The sequence below is a fragment of the Aspergillus stella-maris genome (assembly GCF_047715825.1).
Source record: "Aspergillus stella-maris strain CBS 113639 unplaced genomic scaffold BDV14scaffold_3, whole genome shotgun sequence".
Classification (NCBI taxonomy): Eukaryota; Fungi; Ascomycota; class Eurotiomycetes; order Eurotiales; family Aspergillaceae; genus Aspergillus; species Aspergillus stella-maris.
Window position 1 is genome coordinate 115,614 of NW_027396797.1, and position 20,863 is coordinate 136,476.

General features: G+C 49.9%; 9 protein-coding genes across 9 annotated transcripts; 3 read left to right on the forward strand and 6 right to left on the reverse strand.

Annotated features, from left to right (window-relative positions):
- Nucleotides 1–1,887: 1,887 nt before the first annotated feature.
- Nucleotides 1,888–2,487, reverse strand: BDV14DRAFT_195369 (uncharacterized protein; the record flags this gene model as incomplete). Its single annotated transcript, XM_073772177.1, has 1 exon — nucleotides 1,888–2,487. One exon carries the CDS (start codon nucleotides 2,485–2,487, stop codon nucleotides 1,888–1,890), a length of 600 nt encoding a protein of 199 aa, XP_073632801.1.
- A 1,146-nt stretch (nucleotides 2,488–3,633) lies between these two features.
- On the reverse strand, nucleotides 3,634–4,422 carry BDV14DRAFT_195371 (uncharacterized protein; the record flags this gene model as incomplete). Its single annotated transcript, XM_073772178.1, has 1 exon — nucleotides 3,634–4,422. One exon carries the CDS (start codon nucleotides 4,420–4,422, stop codon nucleotides 3,634–3,636), a length of 789 nt encoding a protein of 262 aa, XP_073632802.1.
- Nucleotides 4,423–4,928: 506 nt separating this feature from the next.
- BDV14DRAFT_195372 (uncharacterized protein) lies at nucleotides 4,929–6,504 on the reverse strand (the record flags this gene model as incomplete). Its single annotated transcript, XM_073772179.1, has 2 exons — nucleotides 4,929–6,206; nucleotides 6,283–6,504. 2 exons carry the CDS (start codon nucleotides 6,502–6,504, stop codon nucleotides 4,929–4,931), a joined length of 1,500 nt encoding a protein of 499 aa, XP_073632803.1.
- Nucleotides 6,505–7,277: 773 nt separating this feature from the next.
- BDV14DRAFT_195373 (uncharacterized protein) lies at nucleotides 7,278–8,555 on the forward strand (the record flags this gene model as incomplete). Its single annotated transcript, XM_073772180.1, has 4 exons — nucleotides 7,278–7,551; nucleotides 7,605–7,672; nucleotides 7,730–8,082; nucleotides 8,153–8,555. 4 exons carry the CDS (start codon nucleotides 7,278–7,280, stop codon nucleotides 8,553–8,555), a joined length of 1,098 nt encoding a protein of 365 aa, XP_073632804.1.
- Nucleotides 8,556–9,357: 802 nt separating this feature from the next.
- BDV14DRAFT_195374 (uncharacterized protein) lies at nucleotides 9,358–10,292 on the reverse strand (the record flags this gene model as incomplete). The annotated part of the gene is made up of 3 exons (XM_073772181.1): nucleotides 9,358–9,921; nucleotides 9,976–10,031; nucleotides 10,106–10,292. The coding sequence occupies 3 exons, from the start codon at nucleotides 10,290–10,292 to the stop codon at nucleotides 9,358–9,360; spliced, it is 807 nt and encodes a 268-aa protein (XP_073632805.1).
- A 2,006-nt stretch (nucleotides 10,293–12,298) lies between these two features.
- BDV14DRAFT_195375 (thioredoxin family protein) lies at nucleotides 12,299–12,863 on the forward strand (the record flags this gene model as incomplete). Its single annotated transcript, XM_073772182.1, has 3 exons — nucleotides 12,299–12,315; nucleotides 12,412–12,516; nucleotides 12,671–12,863. The coding sequence occupies 3 exons, from the start codon at nucleotides 12,299–12,301 to the stop codon at nucleotides 12,861–12,863; spliced, it is 315 nt and encodes a 104-aa protein (XP_073632806.1).
- A 1,734-nt stretch (nucleotides 12,864–14,597) lies between these two features.
- Nucleotides 14,598–15,951, forward strand: BDV14DRAFT_195376 (uncharacterized protein; the record flags this gene model as incomplete). Its single annotated transcript, XM_073772183.1, has 4 exons — nucleotides 14,598–14,675; nucleotides 14,766–15,101; nucleotides 15,254–15,506; nucleotides 15,803–15,951. 4 exons carry the CDS (start codon nucleotides 14,598–14,600, stop codon nucleotides 15,949–15,951), a joined length of 816 nt encoding a protein of 271 aa, XP_073632807.1.
- Nucleotides 15,952–16,360: 409 nt separating this feature from the next.
- Nucleotides 16,361–18,642, reverse strand: BDV14DRAFT_163723 (SGNH/GDSL hydrolase family protein). The gene is made up of 11 exons (XM_073767088.1): nucleotides 18,316–18,642; nucleotides 18,251–18,257; nucleotides 18,138–18,174; nucleotides 18,039–18,091; nucleotides 17,869–17,990; nucleotides 17,797–17,815; nucleotides 17,662–17,751; nucleotides 17,517–17,610; nucleotides 17,411–17,470; nucleotides 17,121–17,357; nucleotides 16,361–17,053 (listed from the first exon to the last, which is right to left on the reverse strand). The coding sequence occupies exons 1-11, from the start codon at nucleotides 18,530–18,532 to the stop codon at nucleotides 16,748–16,750; spliced, it is 1,242 nt and encodes a 413-aa protein (XP_073632808.1). The 5' UTR covers nucleotides 18,533–18,642; the 3' UTR covers nucleotides 16,361–16,747.
- A 356-nt stretch (nucleotides 18,643–18,998) lies between these two features.
- BDV14DRAFT_163731 (uncharacterized protein) lies at nucleotides 18,999–20,249 on the reverse strand. The gene has a single exon (XM_073767089.1). The coding sequence runs from the start codon at nucleotides 19,907–19,909 to the stop codon at nucleotides 19,121–19,123; it is 789 nt and encodes a 262-aa protein (XP_073632809.1). The 5' UTR covers nucleotides 19,910–20,249; the 3' UTR covers nucleotides 18,999–19,120.
- Nucleotides 20,250–20,863: the final 614 nt, after the last annotated feature.

The following is a 20,863-nucleotide window of genomic DNA, read 5'->3' on the forward strand; positions in this document are numbered from 1 at the left end:
AATCGGAATGGAACATGGAGAGGGCCCCAGTAAATATACAGAGCTTACCATGAGACAAGCAAAGATATCGCACTCATTGTCTGCATCGTTGTACTTTGTCTTTTCTAATATTAGTAAAAGCCGAGTCTCACTCAACAATGAGGGTTTGTCTCGGTATGCCCCGAGTGCTTTGTTCGCTATGAAAGGCTCAAACCGCGAAAGGGATGATGGGAAAATCGGCCATTGATCTTGTTTACTTTCATGGTGAAACGGAACTAACACTTTTTCATACAAGCTTCGACACCCTGTGACTGGAAGTACTATGGCCTCTCACAAAATTTCATGTTTTTTGCCGCGCACTTTGTAGTTGCTCTAGGCGTGAGACAGTCAAATATTAAATTGAGATTGATATACCCGCGATCCAAATATAGCAGGTCAAAGGACGTTCAGGTTCCATTTGCGAGCCTTGACTACGAAAGATTGCACCATAGGAGGCCTCGGAATATTCTGAATGATACGCTAAAGCTAACTGTACCTCCGAAAAGAACGTTCATCTACGTTAGTCTATTTGCGGACAATAGCTCTGGGACATTGTGTGGTTCCTGGCAATGGATAAGGCTAATCTTCGCGCTTGCTGCTGAAAAATCGCGCTGGAATGCTCTGAATAGACTAACACATTTTCTTTACTAGTTTATGAGTACCATTCCCGGCACAATCACTTTCGACGAAGGGGAAATAGAACACAGAACCAGGTAAAGCTACCATAAGGACGAGTTCAATGTGAGACAGCCCCGAACGCAGGAAAACACTTAGTTCGGCATACCCTTATCCCTTATGGTTATAGGTAACGGAGCCTGCAGTATAACCCCTATTTCTATCACAACAATGATGAAGGATGCCGCCCTGCAGGAATAAACAACAAGTACGTACTTACTTGCTTATTAGATGTAAACCAGCACCGCTCTCGATGCAATTTTACGAGCGAACGTTTTCAAAAAGCCCAGGAGCAGTGGAAAAGTATAAATTCAACGGCTATTTAAATAGACAAATACCACCCGCTTGTGGCTATAACATTCGGAGATCGGACATAAACTCCTAATCAAACTTGAAGCATACGCATTTTCCTCTCCTCAATCCTCAACTTACACTCCTCAATCCTATGCTCCCAAAGCTTTCTCTCAAGACCCAAACCCGTATTTCTGAACTCCGCAAGGCGTGAATGTTCACCACTCTCCAAAGCAAGCAAAACCTCTACCTCAAGTTGTCTGATCATTTTAACATCCTCATCGCCACGAACCAACTCCTCAAAAGACTGCGAAACAGTCCACTTCTTCCTGTCCGCCGGAGCCGTAGCTCTGTTCTCCACGTCCGGAAACATCAACTCGTAATACTACCCAGTGACATCCCTCCAGAAGGTCTCGAAGAAAGCAGCAACCTCATCAATATTAACCTCCCCATCGTTCTGAATCTGGAAGGGCTTTCTCTCTCAGACTGCAAAACAGGTTTTGTATTCCTGGTACCATCCCCTGAGTAAAGTACGACCGTCTGACTTGAAGAGGCCGCCCAGGTCGCGAAGTTGCATATCTGTGCTGGAGACTTCAAAGTCCTCGGATGGAGCTGAGACCCCAGTATGTGATACAATAGCCTTTTGCGTCCGACTGTTCACTTCATTGTAGTCTTTTGACAACGCGAGAATTACTGACCCTACATGGTATAGCGTGCATCACAGGTTGACAATACATTTGACCACCCTAAATGTTATCTAAGATGATAGATGACTTCAAGCACGTGCATTTTGGTCGTGTTGATATTGGTCCTTACAAGTGACTGTGAATATCCTTTAATTGTAAATAATACATGCAAAATTGATCCAAGACTAAAAAGAGAAACAGCCTAAAAACCCCAACCCTAAGACGAAAAAAGATCAAACTCCTCCACTACGCGGGACATCCCAACGAGGCTGTCCTGCATGTCACGCACCGATTCCACAAGTTTACCGTGTCCCTCCACCTTTTCCAAGTCCTCCCGATTCCCCTCTCTCATAGCCCACATTGCATTAGACTCAAGCCCTCTGTCCGCTTGCGCAGCGTCACTCGAAGCCCACAGCTGGACGCGCGCCCGGTCAACATCCCAAGTTGGTTGATCAACCTCAGGCTGACTCTTCATATGCGCAAGGAGCATCCTCCCCAAGCCCATTGTCCCGTCTCGCCGGATATCATGCTCATAGGCATTCTGCTCCTTCTCATCGCGCACGCTGTCCTTCTGAATTCGATATGGCTTGCCGTTCCAGCAGACGAATTGGGTCTTGTGGTCTAGATCATGGGAACGGCTCCAGCTACGACGAAGAGAAAGCGGCATATCGCGGACCTTGGAGATAGTCGCTTCCTCTGTCGGCACCTCAGCGGGAATGCAAATAGGTTCTCTGCCCCATTCGTCGTTTTCATAAGCCGAGTACGCGGTGTGCGAGAGGACAAGACCCCGTGCTTCGATGCGCTGTGTCTCGTCCATATTTTTCTTGCCGAAGAGAACAAACAGTTCCTACTCTCTAGGCTTGTGCATTGCGTTTTGATCCCTTCGGGCCGACTCGTCTTTGATATTCTTGGGGATTGCGCCGCAGTGGATGTAGAAGTGCTGGAACCCATGATTGTGTAGGTCGCCTGCGAGGTGGCACATGGCTTCCATGGCGATTTCGTGGACTTGATGCTTGCTGACTAGCCTGCTGATTGCTAGGCATCCATTCTCGAAGAGCTTTGTTTCTGTTGCCTTATGATCCTCCTCTCTGCGGCCTTCGAAGTCGATTGGCACTTTATGGACGTCGAAAGTGAGGTTTTGCTTGAAAGTTGCTTTCATCATCTTGATACTGTGCCGTGGAACTGAATGGGTGTGGGCAATAAGGAGCAGTGGTGTGGGTTTGTGAGAGTGGCTGATCTTGAGATCTGTATCAGAGTCTCCTGGGCTGGAATGGTGAATAGATGCAGCCCGGTTCGGGTGGGTGACCACCATATTATATAGACATTGTAACGGGTCGACAAAAAACAACGTCCCGAAAGATCTGACAAGTAGCTGACCCAGTGTGATATACCTTTTCTTGTTATCTGATACTCGGACAACAACCATTAATATTGCACTACTGAAAGACGTTTCGTTTGTTGTTCCATATGCTGATAACGCATTGGACTTTCGAAATCGACAGTATAAAGAAGAGTCCAAGGTCGAACGTTCAGCTATCTCGAAACATTCTATTTCATATTTGAACGCAATGTAAAAAGGAGATGAGGTGTTGTGATTAATGCGGGTAGGAGACCTGATTTTGGACAGGAGACATTATGCTGAAACCTTTATCGCAGATGATGGCTGGAAGGACTGGGAGAAGTATTTCTTCGGGAAGGAACGAAAAGAAACCAGGAGGCTTGTTATTCCGCAGGCTATTACGCTGATGTTCGCGATACCACTTGCTGTGAGTCCACCGATAGCTATCTCCATATTCTCAGGATAACTCAGTTATTCTTCGACTCAACCCTTGTCTATTCCTTTCCTTAAATATGAATCCACCGAGAGAGACGATCTATTCTCCACTGTAAAGCCGGACTCCATTGGTGCCAGTAACCAGCAGTGTTTCAGTGCTTTCCCAACCAGGCTAGAACTTTCAAATAATTATCTGTATCTATATCCAGAACCAGCACACCCTGTTGCTGAAATCACCCTCTCCGCAGGCTCATCCTCGCAACCAGACCTAGATGTAGACTGCACCAACTTTCCAAGCACCTCCTGCATAACATCCCCCTCAACACTCTTTCTCTTGGCACTCATCCCCAACATGTTAAAAGCCCTACCAACCTTCTCCCTCCCTCTTCCCAGCGGACTCTTAGGTCTCCCTTCTCCCTCCCTAGCAAACTGATACTCCTCAAGCACCTCATAATCAACCCTCCCATCCTTCTGAATAAGATACGGTTTCCCATCCCACACAGCAAACTGGGTCTTATGCTGCACGTTCTGCGCGTTTTCAATGTGGTATTTCCATGTCTCTGGCGAGGTACTGTACTCATCAAATGTCTTTTCTTGCGTAGTCGTTGGCTGGAATGGGTAAACATGAGAGAGGACAAGTTGCCGCGCAAGAGAAAGGTCACCGTCACTCATCCCCGTCTTTCCCAGGAACAGGGATACTTCCCATGTTCGTTGGTCTGGTGGTACATACATGGCAGTTGTACGAAGACCAGCGGAGATATGGTAGTGCGTTATTTCGCAGTAGTTCAGTGTGCGTGCGAGATTTTGCACGAGCGCAATAGAGCGGGATTGCTCGTCGCTTTGGTCCGTCCAAAAGTCCTTTTTGGTCCTGACGACGCAGGTTGCTACCCCGTATGTGCGAGTTTCGAGGAGCTTCTTGGGGCAGCCGTTCTCGAAACGGGTTGTTAGGGCGTGGATGCGGGGGGTGAATTTGGTCATTTTGGCGGCTCAACTCGCTTGGGACTTTGGTCGAAGAGAGGAGACACACCAGAAGTAAATAGATTGTACCAGGCCTTGAGTTTCGATTTCTAAGTCCCGGCATTTGAGAATCCGTTGCCAAATGCCTCGCACAGCAAGCAATAGGCGGTCATATATGTATACTGTAACTAGTGCTAGGGCACAAAGACACATCATGTCAAAGACGCAAAAGGGGGCTCTTCTACAGTGCTTGCATTCTTTGACACAAAAGGCCATTTATTTGTCCCACGGTTCATTCTATCTTTTCATTGTCCGAAGCCAGAGTGCTCTGGAGCTTTGTGTCTGCCATGGCCTCTCTATCCTTCATCTCGTGTGCTTTTATGGGTCTCATATAGTTACAGTACTAACCTAGTATCTCGTATTTTCCCTGTTCGCTATCCGGCAAGCAGTTGCAGATCCCGTCTGAACAACGCAAACTTAAAATGTATATGTGCAGATAGACCTATAGCAGAAGGGATATTCTACAATCACTCGAGATCCCTCTTCAGTACCTCCTCAAACCTCCCCCACTGCCTCTTAACCTTACAAGCCGAAGCCCAATAATTCCCCCCTCCATCCTTTCCAAGGATAAAGAACCCATCAGCAGGCTTAACAGGCCCATGATTCTCCTGAACATAACAAGGCCTGCACGACTCACCAGCAACATCCTGATTACTACTCACCCTTGCAGGCCCAAAATCCAAATCAAACAAACCCGCCTTCGCCCAATTCGAGAACCCCACTTGCGCCATCCCACCGTCACCAAAGAGGACAATCGGTAGGCCCGTTCCTGATTCCCGGACTAGTTTGTAGTATGCTTCGTGTTGCGCGCGCGTTCCTTGCTCGTTTATAGCGGCGCGGATTTGGCGCGCAACGGTTGAGAGTGGAGAGTCCGTGATTTCGCGCGCTGGAAGGAGGACATTTGCCCAGCCGAAGGCGTTTCCAACATAGGGTTGCTCGGATGACGGGGAGATCAGATCCCCCTCGAATGACTTGCGGAGGGACATGGCGATTGAAGCTGCGACTGTTCGGTCTGGGTGCGGAGCCATTTCGAGGACCGTCCAGCGGAGGATAGATGCTGTGATGATGTCATTTTCTGTGAGGAAGACCTTTGATGGGTCTTGGCCTCTTTGAATTGCGTCTGCCCGAAGTCCGTCTAGCGCTTTTGAGATCTGGCCTTTCCAGAAGGCCTCGGGGATACAGACCATCCTGTTCTCTTTTGCGCGGAGGAGCATATCAACACCGTATCCGAGTCCCCATTTGAGTAGTCCGCCCCATCCGATTTGTCTATTTTTCAGGATATGCTCTTCTGTAGCCTCGCGCGACCCCGTCTCAAAGATACGAAAGGGATCTTCGTCTGTCCCGCACGGCGTCGGTATCTCATCATCCTTTCCCCAAAGCATAGCATTCCACCCCTCAACAACATATTGTAATCCCAGTGCGTCAAACGCGACATGTTGCCATTGTAGCGTGACAATCGTCCTATCCGTGAAGTTGTTTACCCGTAGTCCTAGGACGGGGGTGTCTTTGTCTGGCTGGAGGTAGTCGTTTATGCCGCCGGGCTTGTAGCCGGGTTCCCATGCTATTTCTTCCAGGGCATCAGGATCTCCGACCACGGTGGGCACTTGGGTGCTTGGCGAGGGTATTTTGGACGCTGCGGAATGCGATGAGGATGGGATATCGTGGTTGACGTGTGCGAAGGATATTGCCGGTCTATCCGGTGTGAATTCCGATGGGATGTGCCATTCTATCTTTCCAGTTGTGAGCTGTGCCAATCATCAAGTTAGTACCTCAGTTCCATATGGTATAATTTCTCGGTAGTTTGGCGGCTGTTTGACGTACGTTTCTTCTCAACCGCCCTCCAAGCCTCTCCCAACCCGCCCTCTTCACAAGCCCCTCAAGCGAGTCGCGCAGCTTGTTCGCATCAAGCACTTCGTTGAAGACAAGTGACACAGCCATATTATTTCCCTGGACAAGGAGACTGTTTTCGAAGAAGTGCAGCGGGAGTACTCGGTCGCCCGGAACTGGAGCTTGAACGGGCCTTCGCCCAAACAACCAATCCATGGCGCTGAGTTGTATGGTGCCTTTGAGTCGGGAGATAGATTGTGGGCAGACTTGAAGAGCGTGCGCCACGTATTGGAGATGTCTCGGACGAGAAGCTTCAATTGACAGGGTCTTGCTAATCCTCTCGACGATGGCGCATTTCAGTTCGGGGCAGACCGTTCCTTATCTATCGGCCTCCCACGGACAGGGTAGAGACTCTAGATGGGCCTCGGCCATGATAGATTGTACCTCAAACACTAGGTGCAGTAAACGCCCCTACCTAGTCAAGGCTAAATACCATAGCAAGTGGAAAGCACAACCCGATTTAGTGCCTTGAAGTTTGAACGCAGCCTATCGTACCTGACACCGAGGCTTCGGATGCCGGAAGTCATCGCAAACATCGTATGCATGGCCCACATAGCTCCGGGGGGTCTAACCGCGTCTGCTCGCTTCGATGGTACTTATGGCGTGGTGCCTGAAGAGGTGCACTGTTCAACCCGCTGTGGAGCCGCGCCGTTGCAGCGATACGCATATTAATAGGATGCACTAACGGACTTTGGATCATTTTCTTCCTAGTGGAGGTCGCTTAGCAGCCGCTTGACAAGGGTATTGTTCCTGGTTTCAACTTCGGCAGTTTCTAGTCGCGTTAGCTGGGGTGTCATGTGGGTGGTGCTGTTTGGGAATGTCCCTCGATGCGGTCGGCCCCCTGTAGTTTGGTAGTCATAAAGTGAGTAGTGTTTCTGCACGGAAGTGCAAATCGCCTCAAAACCTGCCATTAAGAATATGTTTCCATTATGAGTGAGTTCGCTGCGATGGGAGGTCTCGACCTCACAACGACACCCGGGTTAAAACCGCCAGACGGCCATGTCCCTCAATTTCATGCCTCCTGGACTTCGGTCCAGATAGGTAGCGTTATTGCTTTTGGAGTCACCTATTTCTTTGCGACGTTGTTCCTGGGGTTGCGCTATTTCCAGGCAATCAAGTTGGTACAGAAGGTTGAGGTCGATTTGGCGATTGTTACTGTTGCGTATGGTGTTGCGCTGGTGTATTTCGTCACGATGGTTGATTGTAAGCTTTCTTGAGGATACAATGAGTCGGCATTGGCTAACAGCAAGTGACAGTATTCGGTCATGGCTGGGGAAAACACATGTACGATGTCTCGCTCGCGCAGCTTATAGAGCTGAACAAGGTGCGTTTCCATCGTCCCTGTCTCCTATACTCAGGCCGCCGTGCTGATAGTATGCAGGCCCTCCTCCCCAATACCCTTAGCTACCTTATCTGTCCCACAGTAACGAAAATGGCCATACTCTCGGTCCTCTACCGCATCAACCCGTCCTTCCTATACCGCGCCTCTGTTGCCGCCGTGGGTCTCATAATATTCAGCTACACATTAACCTTATGCATCATCACCGGCGGACCATGTAGTCCACTCAAAGATGGCACAACGCAGTGTCTCGAGAAAGTCGCGCTGTCGCAGGCAATCCTAAATCTCATCTCGGACTTTGCCATCATGGCCCTACCCATCCCGACTATACACAACCTGCATTTGCCGCTGAAGCAGAAGGTTACGGTGGGTTGTATCATGGGGCTGGGGTCTGCGTATGTCCTTTCTTCTTCCCCTCCCCTCCTTTCTTTCCGTATCTACAAGCCACTGACGACAGATATCCAGCGTCGTCATCTGCTCAATCGCCCGCCTCCCCTACGTAATCATTCTCCCAACAACAGCGGACACAACATACACCCAAGCCGCGCTCGGAATCTGGACAGTCTGCGAATTGAACCTCGGTATCATATGCGCGTGCGCAATGCGCTTCAAGTCGCTTATTAGAACGTATTTACCGAAATTCTCGCTCTTCTCATCGAGATCCCGCTCGCGGACTACGCGGGGTTATCACGATGGGTCGCGATCGGCGGGGTGGAGGGTGCAGAGCGAGGAGGGGATGGGCAAGCGCGCGAGGAGTTCGTATCAATTGCATAGTGTGCAGAAGGGGAATGAGCTTGGACAGGTTGTGGATGTTGATGTTTATCCGGATGATGATAGTGATTGGAGGACCGGGAACCACAATCGATGACAGAATCCAGTGGACAAGGACAGCTACCTACTTGACTTGGCAGCGCAAGATAAAAATGCATCCGTGGGTTTGACAAGATAGGTGGACGACCACTACTGTAGATCCAGGCCTAGGCGTATACCACCTAACCACTCTGGGCCCTACCCATCTGCTGTTGGAGTCGAGGCTGTGGTAACGGCACCTCTGCCAAATAAAGCATTCTTGTGCCGTTATTGTTTCAACTAGGTACGAAGGGATGGCGCGATCGTTCAACCTTTGCGATGTCTTGAATGTTTGATTCATATACGATCGTGTGCACACCCCACTGTGTCCACCTCAACCAGTACCGATACTGCTCATATGTGGAGGGATCGATGTGAGGTGGATGGGGCATTCCTGTTACAGTCCGACTGGCGGATTGATTGAGTGCATCCCCTTGTAGGAGGAAGTGCAGAAGCCTTTGGAATATATGAAAGTGCATCCGCCTTAAGTCAATCTATCTAGTGTCCTCATGTTTAAGATTGATCAAGTATAAGACCCCTGTCCTGATCCACAGTTCCTAATCTAACATGAATACTCTCCGCCGTCTTCACCATTTGCGCCGCAGTCGTCGTCTTAATACTTCTCACCTCCTGACCGACACCATTCAGCCCATGAAAATCAATGGCGAGGATAGAAGACTTCCACATCTCAAGTTTCTGCCGGTAATTCAGAAAAATAGTAAGAAGAAAAAACACTATGCCGAGGGCGACCAAAGCCGCGTCTAGAGCAGCTTTGGTGAAGCATGGTCCGATGTTCCTTACTATTGGCTCCAGCCCGGTCTCTATGACTTTCCAGGTATTTTATTGTCCGAGGCCATTCCCTGCTCGCTCTTGTGCCGCTCTTCGTTGATCTTAACTGTGTCCTCTGTCCATGCCATACCCGCGATGAAATGCTCCAATCCAAACGACGAAGGCGGGGAAAATGCAATACGTGATGTATCTGTCCATTTCAAGTCACGCTGTAGCAACTTTGTCTCATTTGGCGGGGTGAAGCGCATATCATCAGTTGGCTTCCAGCAAGGCGTGATACTAAATTCAGTCTCATACAAGTCACCGTAGTTGGGCGTTGAAGAACTGATGGATGCTGTTCCGTTGACAACCGCGATAGTGTAGTTCCTGCTGCGCAGGTCAACAGCACACTGCGTGGCTTTGGTAAAGCGCAGGGTGGTCCATAAATCTGGCGGTGCAAAGGTATCCCCCGTTTCGTTCTTGTTGCCAGCCCAGCTGAGTTCCGCCTGCGCTATCACGGATATTTGGTTGGCCATGCCACAATATGTCTGATTTTCGACTTGGGCACTTTGATAGGGAGACCACACTATCGACTCTGGGCCCAGGTACGTGTAGCTCTTGGACCTGTTAACTGGCCCCACGCACGTGACCCATGTGTTGATTTTGTATACCTCCTCCTGAGGCGGGCGAAGCTCACAGAGTATATCAAAGTCACCGCCGTCGTCCTCTGTTTGGTTAAGGTGGGCGGCCCGCATTCAAATGTAGTAGTGGAAGTGATATCTTCATTGCAACTGCATAAACCGATTGACTCAAAGACTGGCCACTCGCAGTTCCCCGACGAGCAGACGACATTCGGTTCAAGCTGGCTAGGCGTCTCGGCCCAACCAGCAGGATTGATAATCATGCCTTCGTTTGAGGCCGTACCTTCGTTGGTGAAGAAGAAGAATGCCTGTTTCGCAACGGCACTACTAGAGTCTGGGCTCTCCATGATCTGTCTTGTCGGGTATGTTCAGATTGGCGGGATGAACGGGTCGAACATGAGAGCGAGAATCGATTGGACGGTCCAGCGTGGTTCTGCCTCCTCAGTAGTCAAGTAGCCAGATAGGGCCGAGTTTTCCCGAGACCTCAAATAACCTGAAGGCGATCTAGAAATTTATACCGATGACGCGGTAGTTGAATGACCAAATGGCGCCGATTAATGAATAAGCAGTCCAGAAAAAGAATCTCAAATAGCCTATGTCATCCTCGAATTCTAGGTACTTACTGAACTGAAAGGCGTCTTCCCTGCTCACCAGTCTACTCGGTTTACCCGACGTCTAGCGCTATTCGGAACGTCATTTCGGCAATGTGCATGGCTCCCTTTTGCTCCTAGGCGTTTTATATCAGCATTAGGTGTGATGGCTCTGGCCTCTCCATTCGAGAGTGTTGGGTCCTTCGGCCCCTGGCTAAGATGGAGCGGCCCCGTACATCCCATATACGGAGCACGTCGACTCAATGACATCGCTGTTATTAGTTATAGCGGTCAGAACGTCCTGTCCGTCAATGAAGAGCAAGTCCTATTTGGTTTGGTCCTACTGGTTGATACAAAGTCAGATGTGGGCTTTGACAGGCACTAAATGTTTGCAGAAAGCAGCCATAGTAAGTAGGCTCAATAGCAAAGTCAAATGAGCGACTGTCGCTCGCAGGCTTCTTTTTCGTTCAACACAACGTACCAAAAGTTGTTCCTATAGGCAATTGCCCACATTTACGTATGACAGTACAGTCTAGTCACAGCGTGTCGCTTTTTCCTTTACCCATTATACTTCATGGTAATATCGATTTGTTTAGTTTTTTGTGCCTTGGAACATTGCATGGCATGAATGACGTTCATCGAGACAGGACAGGAACACCTTGCGAGGGTGGTAGATGGTATGGTGTAACCTCTCCATGCATGATGCACCCGACTGGGAGCATACAGAACGGACTGGATTCAAACCCCCCTCTTCGTAACTGGCAAATGTCTTATTACACCGGTGGCATTTTACGTAAGACGTGTGAGTGTGATTAAGGCTGCATAAGCATAGGTCTAGATCTGCGTGGCTGGCTGCATAGATCTGTATGTATGACTACTGCGTCATGGTGCATTCAAAGCCACGGGCTTCAGGTATACCCCAGTCTATATCCTCCGGTGATCTAATCGATCAGCATGGAGATTCAGGAGATCTAATGTTGGCAATGCCAAGTAAACGTCACCAACGGATCTTACAGGGTACCTACCTAGTAATGTCCTGCAATCTTCATGGTACTCACATGGAGTTGGAGTGGGGCGTTATTTCCATCAATCAGCCCCAGTGCTCTTAAACTACCTATGCATCATGCACGTCAGGCCTGGACTAGACGGATAAGACAACCGAAGTTCTCAGCGGGTCGCACAGGCACGATGATTGATTGGCTGTAGGCCTGCATGCGCATGATGCAGGGCGACTGGGAATTGCTCGGTTCGATCTTGCTTTTTCAACAAGACGCCAATCAGAACGCGGCTGGGACCCTTCTCCGCCAACAAGCCAGGATCAAATATTATATGCTTTTGCGCTGAAGGTCTGAGTTCAAGATGTTGAAAGGCGCTCGTGTTCTATGTGACGATGGAGCATTGGCCAATCATATTCACGCCGTAACTGGCCTGTAGAGTTTTGTTTCTTTGCCTAGCCCAGCTATGCAAGGTCTGTCACATTGAGTGAGAGCGCTCGCTAGACTGAAAGGGGGAATTGCACTTTTACCCCGGCCCTGCTCTGCGCAGTGATGTAATGGCTTGCAGAAAGCTGCGGTTGTTGCGTAGGGCCCCAGCGGATGGTTGGCTGGTACATGAGGTATTGAGTGTAGGTCCAGGTCGCAGTATTGAAGATCCCTATATATTCCATCCCATGGCAGTGGCATTCCGTTGAGACACCATCAAACCCGGACATCTCCCTCAATCTACAGGGAACCGAGCATCTCACCACTCAATATACCATAGTTATGGATCAGATCACCAGGTGAGTATACAATACAGACCTTCAGCAGAAACATTTCAGCCACTTGAGAGTACTCAAGAGCAGCCAGACGCACAATCTATTCTAATATGGCCCCAGCGAGTCCGCTCTAAACAGCGCCATCTCAAATAACCCGTCGTTTATTGTCATGTTCACCGCGCCCTGGAGCGACTTCGGCCAGCTAACCAAGTCTGCGATTGAGAGGTTAGTAAGGTCGCCGTCTTCTTTCCTTCTCCATGAATTTTATGCATAGTGCCATCCGTGCTCGGCTGCATTGCCTGCGCATCCTAGCACCGAGCATCCCTGTCTATGTCCATGTCTGAGTGATAGTATAACACTAACTTGACTCGTCGAGCAGAGTCGGAGCCAGGTATCCCGCCCTATACCAGGCCTGGGTGAGCGTAGACGAGAACCCCGAACTCGCGCAGAAATGGGGCTACACGTCGATTCCGGCTACGGTGGGGTATAAGAATGGTTCCAAGGTTAGAGACTTTGTTGCGCCGCTGTATGAGGACGAGCGAGTTGAGGATTTCATTCGGAGTGTTTTGTGAGGGGGGGAACTTGGACTTGAACTTGGCTTGATCGTTGAGGGTCAGACGAGGACGAGTATGCTTTGTCCTGTTGGGCGTGGTATTGTCATATCCAAACTAGCCTACCGAGGCTAGGAATGGAAGGTGTCGAGTTGTATGGCATTAGAGAACAAGCTTGAGTATTAATTATTATGAGAATACTGTGAAAGTAACCATAAAGACCGACGGGGTTTAAAACCTATCCTTACCCGTGATGATGAGCGCGTATAGTCTAATGTACCTCTACAAATTGGGGAGGAACTTCCAACCGCGCCGGGCACCCTAGTTTCCGTCTTTCTCCAACCCTGCGTAATTAGGCACAAGCACAACGATTTTCCAGCCGGATGCTTCGTGTCTGTACCTGAGTCTGTATGCCTACATCCTTGTCCTTATAGTACACTTGACCGTAGTTGGTGGTTGAAAGACCAATACCATAGACAATGTGCCGTTGACAATCGGGATGGTGTAGCTCCTGCTGCAAAGGGAAAGGGCACACTGCATGGATTTGGAAAGCCAAAGCGTATTCTATCAACCCGGTGCTGCAAACATATTGCCAGTCTTAGCTATAGTCGTGTTGCCATCTAAACTAAAATCCACCTCTACTATCACAAATACTAGGTTAGTTATACTACCACGAACTCCTGGCTGGCCTACCTACCACATAGAGTTGAATAGGCAGCCCAGATCCTCAAAGGATCCAGCACAGTGGACCTCGTGTGGACGTGTCGAAGGTCTCAAATTACGCGACTGGTCGCTCCGCATCGGGCTTGACAAATTCCCAGGGAAGCCAAGTGACGTGCTGCAGGGCCCATCAGTGAACCAGCCAGGACTCAAGATCCAGTACGGGGTCGGCCTTGACTGGGCAACAGTCGCTGTTGCATGGACGGCGGGGCTATGGGGATATCCGGGCCCTCGACAAGTACTTTCAGGCTTATATTTTCCATCCACTGGGCGTTAGCAAGAATAGTTTCTTTCCCGGGGCTAAAATGATATCTGTTCTAGTGAATATGCACCCGCTCGAAGGCATTGGTCACTGAGTATGAGGGGTTATCTTTACTGTTTGTCACTGCTCGCTTGTGCACACGAAGCAGAAGAGAATCGTTTTTGCGTTGGGGGCTTTGGCTGTTTTGGAACATCTGTAGAGTCTTGCCGTATCTTCTTTCCTTTCTTTTCTGAAGGGTGCCTAATCATTTACGCTCTAGTTGGCGTTTATATCTACTTTTCTAAATAATGGGAAGAGGTGTCATATACAGGCGCGAGACTTACAAAACCCGAAGCGGTAGAAGGTGAAGTAATTTCATTCCTCACCCTCCTATGACCCTATCTTATGTCGGCCGCTTATAAGATTGAGGCATGCTTACGGGTCACATCCTGTCGATACCAATCAAGTGCAGCGATTATACACCATCCGCAAGGCCAGAAATTGCGATTCCAACACCGTCGGTGCCTTGTCCAGAGGACCTCACAGAGGGTTCGTGCCTCTCCTGCTCTTTGAGCCATATAAAGAATTCCACGGGCAGGGCTGCTGTGTCTGGGTCGTGGGAAGGAGTGGCCAATCTACTCTGGTTCGCTGACAGGGAACCGGAATTGGATTGCGGGATCGGCAATGGGCTGACTGATGCTGCTTGGAACTCATGGGCTGGCGGCTTAGAGCACGCCAGCCAGGTTCTTGGTGCCGCGTGGTGCCTCCACGCGGCATTTGGGCTGGGGGCTGTTATGGCACCGCTCGTGCTTACGACCTTTGCTGTAGGTGGTCTCGGTGGAGGCACGTGGTTCTGCTTCTATGACATTACGGTGAGCTATTACAACTGGCGGTTTACCTACCCTACCTAGGTACGTAGCTAGCTAGCAACTCGCGCTGAAACGATCGATATGCTACTATAGATTGGATGTGCTGCCGCAGAGCTTCTTCTCTGCGCAGCAGCATTCTGGGATATGACCGCCGCCCCCGCGGGCGCAGTACACTACTTGCCCGCGGACGAATCCGAATCCGGCGAGAAGCCCAACGGTAACAGGCACAGTGGACTAAGTAAACTGCTGCTCAAGGGCTCCTCGGCTCGAATCACCTGGACGGGCTCCGTGTTTCTCTTCCTATACGTCGGCATCGAGCTCGGCTTGGCTGGCTGGACAGTGACATATATGAGCAATGTCAAAGAAGCCGGCGCCGTTGCGAGCGGCTTGGTTCTGGCTCGGTCTATCGCTGGGGAGAATAGTGCTGGGGTTTGTAACTCCTTACGTTGGAGAACGGTTGGCTGTGGCGGTAAGTGTACCTAGCTCTTTCTCGAGATCGATATCGATGCACATTGCTGCACATTGCACACTGCATGCATAGATACGCTAATGCAAAAGGGATTGCATGGTCCAAACCATAGGTGTACATCATATTAGAAGCCATCCTAGCCATCATCATCCACGTTGTTCCGAATTCCCACGTTGCTGCCGTTGCCACCGCGATGCAAGGGTTCTTCCTAGGCCTCCTGTTCCCGGACATGCTGGTCGCTACAGCACGCCTCGTCTCGGAAGAAACGTACATGGGTGCTATTGGGGTAGTGGCGGGGTTCAGCAGTTCGGGGTCTACGCTTCTTCCGTTTCTCATTGGGGTTGTGGCGGAGACACGCGGTGTTAGTATGCTCGGCCGTTTGTGGTTGCATTGTCCGGCTCGATATTGATACTTTGGCTTAGTCTTCCTTATATACCAAAGGCCACGGTTGAATTGGTCAGTGCGAAGCGCGGGGTTGGGTTTGTGCGGCGGACCTTCTACCAGGCCCCTTAATTCGTTGTTGTGATGCAGCCGTCAAATCTATGCTTATTGGTTTAGGCAAAAAAGGTTCTGTGTTTAATAAAGCGGGTAATGTTAGGATCATGCACTAGCTGTGCTCATTTATTTTACCGTTTGTGTGTTTGGACTGATATAAATCTAGGATATGTCGGACATCTGTCCTCAGCGGTCGAATACTTTGTAGTTGTTGAAGATGGAGTGACGCCAATCAATTTGAGACTCTCCAAGCTCAACATTCTGCAGGATGACTGGAGGCCGGTCTCGCCTTCTCTACAGATGAACTGCAAGTAGGGTGGACGTCGTCTTGAAAGTGGAAGTAGACAATCATCGAAATTGAAAGAATAGACGAATAATGAGACAATCTGTAGGTCCCCGGGTCTGTACGGATAGACCTTCTCCAAGACAGCTTCAATATCTAGACAGGTAGGCAACGAGGTACCACCCTTCAATCGGCGCCTCTCAACAACCTAAGCAATGCGAGCAGGCAAACGGCAGTACTCTGGGAACCCATAGGGCAGTGGAGTGGCACTGCACCCTCCTTTTCACGAGGGAGCTCGCTAGCTAGTTAGCTAGATGGGCAGTTCGGCAGGAAACTGCTTGACTCTTCCATGTGATATTGCGTCGCAGACTATTCATCCGAAATACTATATCATGGAACTTTTATGTAAATGTAAGAGGAAGATATCACGTTCGTCCTGTCTGAGAGAGGGAAATATCCATAAGGCTGCCACGTAACAGGGTTCGGAGCGTATCGGCTAGGATTACCAAACTATACAAATCGCTAAACGAAGTCGAGGAGAATGGTGTGAGGGCAAGATGCAGAAGCAATCGTGTATCATAATGTACATAACCTCGGCGTGAGGCAAGGTAAATCCCCATCTAAATACAACCGTGCCTGTGAAGGCAGGCAGAGCACCCCACCTCAGAGTCTGTAATCCGAGGTGTCTAGTATGCTATATGCACATGCAGATGCGGACCTCAAAGGAAAAGGGACATAAATGTAGCAAATAAAAAAAGAGTAAAATGTAAAACCCCGGAGCAATTGGAAGCAAGGTACAAGAAGCAAAAACAACCAAGTGAGAAAAGTCTAATACTGCTCCATATTATTCCAATAAAGCGTGCCGTGTTGCATCTCACCTCTCGGGTTCAAGTCCCACCCAAGCATGAGATTCGTCCATTGCAGTAGATGGCTCGCGATCTTAATGTGCCCGACGTCCGTGGGGTGGTTTTTGGGATTGATGTCGTTATGCCCTAGGATACCATCTGTGTGGAAGAGGTACACGAAGCGCCACTTGCGGTCCTTGAAGTGTTCGTAGACGCGCTGGATCTCTTCTTCGTAGACGACTGTCTGTTCGTATTCATCGTCTTGTTGGTTCCAGACGCCCCATTGTGTCTGCGAATTCATCTGCGTTAGCAGATAGGGCGTGGGTAGGGAATTTGAGTTGGAAATGTGTACGCACCATAATAACAATCTCAGCATCCGGCCAGTGCTGGTGGATATTCTCGATCAGGTCGACGTAGCCCTGGAAAAAGTTTTCTCCGGGAATGTTGTTCGGGTTGCGGTGGTCGTTTCCGCCCATTTGGATGATGACGAGGTCGGCGGGTTGTTCGGCGGTGACGTCGTACTCTTCGGGTTCGTGGTCGTACATTTCGCGTGCGCGGGAGCCGGGGTCCGAGGCGTGGTGCCACCACCAGATCTAGAGAGTGTTAAAGAGTGGCGAGCAAAGAAGAATAGAAGGGACGGGCGTACCATTCCGTGAACGCCGCCGCCGTAGCATTGCATGTCGACTAGACAAGCGCCGGGGTAGGCCTGTTTCGTTAGCGAACGTTCATCGAATTCGAGATGCCAGACGAACTGTGATGCCGAATTCAACATTCCCAAGCCCCTGCGCGTAGATAAAGGACCAAGAGGAAAGCGTTTCGTAAGTCGCGTATTGTCCGCCCGTAAGACTAGCCAATGTCAACACCCATCTGCCAAATCAAATCCAAAGATTGACGTACGATCCACCAATAATCTCAACCTTCTTCTTAAAGTTCTCCGGCTTCGTAAGGTGATCGTCAACACCGACCGACGCGCCCGCGATCTGAACTGTATACGGAATCAGCGAGGAATGCGGAAGTGACCGAAGTACTTATCCTATGCCCCAGTTGGTGACTTCAGAGTTGTTAGCAAGGGAACGAAAATATCCGGGTGTAATTCGGACATACCTCGCATCTCAAAAATGTGGTCTCCCTCCCCGGGGAGTTCCTCGTACTCGGTGCCCTCTCCGACGAACTGGTATGTGGCGTCGGCGGTGACGTTGGCGAAGAGCCAGTCGAGGCGGCCGATTCTGGAGTTATAAGTATTTTTCGATGGAATATTGGAGAAGGAAGGATACCGGTAGGCCACGAGGGTTCCGTCATTGGTGTGTTCGCCGAAACTGACCGCGAGCTGGAGAGGTTAGCTAGGCGCCGCGGCAAAGTGTCGAAGTCCGTACTTTCGATCCAGAGAACTGCAGCTTTATCCCGGGTGCTCTATGAAGTATCAGTTATCTTTCTTCGCCTGGTTCCGATGCGGAGGATCGGAGGAAGGAAAATCGGGGAGACGAACGACCACCCTAAACAGAAGATAAACGTCAGCATAGTCACACCAATTGTCAGACCGGGGAATTGTACATGAAATGTGTTTACTATCCCAGCGCCCCTTGTAGGAAATCTCCGGGGCATCAGCATCGTAGCTCCTCCACGAGCTGTCCAAATCAATGGCATCGACCTGGCCGGGGTAGGGATCCAGCCTGGGTTGACCGTTCTCCATGATGGTGGCGGAGACGCTGGTGGTCAGGCACCAGGCCAGAAGAAGCGAGAGACAGAGGCGCGCAAACCACATGGTCATGGTGCAGCGGCGGAGAGAAAATCAAGGGCGGAAACGAGCGACATGAAGCGGATGAAGTTGAGGTCGAGGCTGACAGCAAAAAGACAGAGATCTGGCTAGCGGAGTTCGTGGTGAGTGGTGCAGGTGAGGCAGGGTCTCGGCAGTAGAGAAGTGGGCGAAGCAGCGGACACTGACTGGACAAGGCAGAGACGCTAGCGTTGACGCGATCCGTGGTAGGCTGGCCTTATGGGGCGGAACTGTTCACTGATAGCGAAAAGGGGTTGTTCGGGGCGGTTTGCTGGAGCTCATTTCCCCGCCACTGCAACATTGACGAACTGAAGCAATTGATTCGCGCGTTGACTGCGGTTTGTGCCGCTATTTTTGGTGGTCCACTGGCTGTCTCACTGCTGGCCCCTGACCGAGGACAAGTAATGAAGAAAATGATATTTGATATGTCTGTCAATTGATGTATAAAGCACGCAATGCCCCTTAATTGTATTATCCAAATTGCCTGAGTATGCTGGTGCCTGGTAACTACTCCAACTCACGTGAGGCACGTGACTGGGGCTCTTCGATGAGTTCCATCCCGGTTCATCTCGAGACGATCACTCAAATCTTCGAGAACATCTGCTCCCTCTGACTCCGCACATCCAACTCCTGCGTCCACGCGCTCCTCGGCTGGCTATACAGAAACCAATATATCTCCGCCAATTCCTTCGGCTGCATCAAGTACAAATCCTTCTCAGCGACCTTATCCGTCTCGCCCGCCTTTTCCCACCGCCGCTTCACAACCCCACCCACAATGTCACTCTCAACCGGCCCATCAACAAGAATATGCGCGGCATGAATACCCTTACTTTGAAACTCCCTCGTGATGATCTGCGATAGCGACCGCAGCCCGAACTTCCCCGGACTAAACGAACTCACCCCCGCGTTACCTCTCACCGACCCCGTCGCGCCCGTGAACAGGATAGTCCCGCGGGACTTGGCTAGCATATCAGGGAGGACACATTTTGTGGAAAAGAACGCGCCAAAGAGGTTGATGCGCGTGAAAGACTCGAATTCCTCGCTGGATGTTTCGAGAATGGTGCGCGGTGTGAACCTTCTCGAGCCGGCGTTGTAGATGAGGACGTCGACTGGCCCAAGATCGGATTTGATTTGAGTAAATGTAGACTGTAGACTGGATTCGGACCGCGCGTCTGCAATGTAGTATTTTGATGAGCCAGCGCCGACCTCGCTGTTTATCTTATTCTGGATAGTTGAGAGCTTGGACTCTGTTCGCGCGATCAGTGCGACCACGAACCCCTTGGTTGCAAAGTGGTGAGAGACTGCTTCGCCGATGCCGGGGCCGACGCCGATGACTGCTAGTACTGGTTTTGAGGATGGATTGAGAGACATGGTGGTGAGTCTTGGACATTGTAGACTGTCCAGTGATTGTGGTTATGCGGGGATGATATAAGGGTCGGGAGGTGCCGAGGTTGATCCTGATTAGTAGACCGTCAATCAGATTACTGATCCTCGGTGCCACCACTCTTTGTTCTGGGTTTGAGTGCCGAATGATTACAATATTATAATTAAATGACCATGGTTATGCTATCCTAGGTTTCTGTTTTGCTTTCAATTGGTGTGGTCGGCGAGATATGGATGGCGTTTTGTTTCGTCCCTGTTAGGGAGATATATATTTTGATGCGGGTTGCTTCGCCACCATACCTTTCCTGACGACACCGCCAGTCGCAGTGGTAAGTGCAACTCCACTCAGATTTTGCACCGATTTGATTATACTGTTAGATGCAAAGACATGTTCATCCCATTTCTGCGACGGCCAGGTGGGAGGACTTCACGAGCCTGGAACCTGACCGCGATGTATTCAGGGTTTGGCGGGTTGCGGCGCGTCGACACACGGATTTTGATAATGCAGTTTTTTGTTCAGTGGATTACTGGGGGTGGGTATCAGGAGTACACATGAGTTTCTTGTCTTTCGTCTCTAGTTGTTTCGATGTGGCGAGTTAGGGATATCCAAGTTATCACTATTCTAGACAGAACAATGTGGCTTTTGTATATATGATCACGTTTGCTATTACGAATAGAGCATGAAATGCATTGGCTTTCTCTCTCTTCCTGATGATCTAATTCTCATCAGCTACGCTCAATGATGGCAATATTGGTACTTATAGCTGAAACAAATTCCTTCCCCTCCGACAATGCGCGTCCATATCCGAGACATATCCGAGAGAGTAAGCCCTCCTTAAAACTCAATGCAATTACTTTGATCTACCCTGAGATCCGATATATGTATATAGATAAGCAGCGAGGGTACCCCCAATACCTAACTATCTAGCCTCTAAAATCTGT

Bases quoted from the DNA above. Each gene is read 5' to 3' on its own strand.
- BDV14DRAFT_163723 (XM_073767088.1), bottom strand. From the start codon at position 18,532: ATGACCATGTGGTTTGCGCGCCTCTGTCTCTCGCTTCTTCTGGCCTGG. The intron at 18,092-18,137 runs GTACGGACTTCG...TAACCTCTCCAG, and splicing joins TGCAGTTCTCTGGATCGAAA to CTCGCGGTCAGTTTCGGCGA. The intron at 17,611-17,661 runs GTACGTCAATCT...GACATTGGCTAG, and splicing joins GTTGAGATTATTGGTGGATC to TCTTACGGGCGGACAATACG.
- BDV14DRAFT_163731 (XM_073767089.1), bottom strand. From the start codon at position 19,909: ATGTCTCTCAATCCATCCTCAAAACCAGTACTAGCAGTCATCGGCGTC.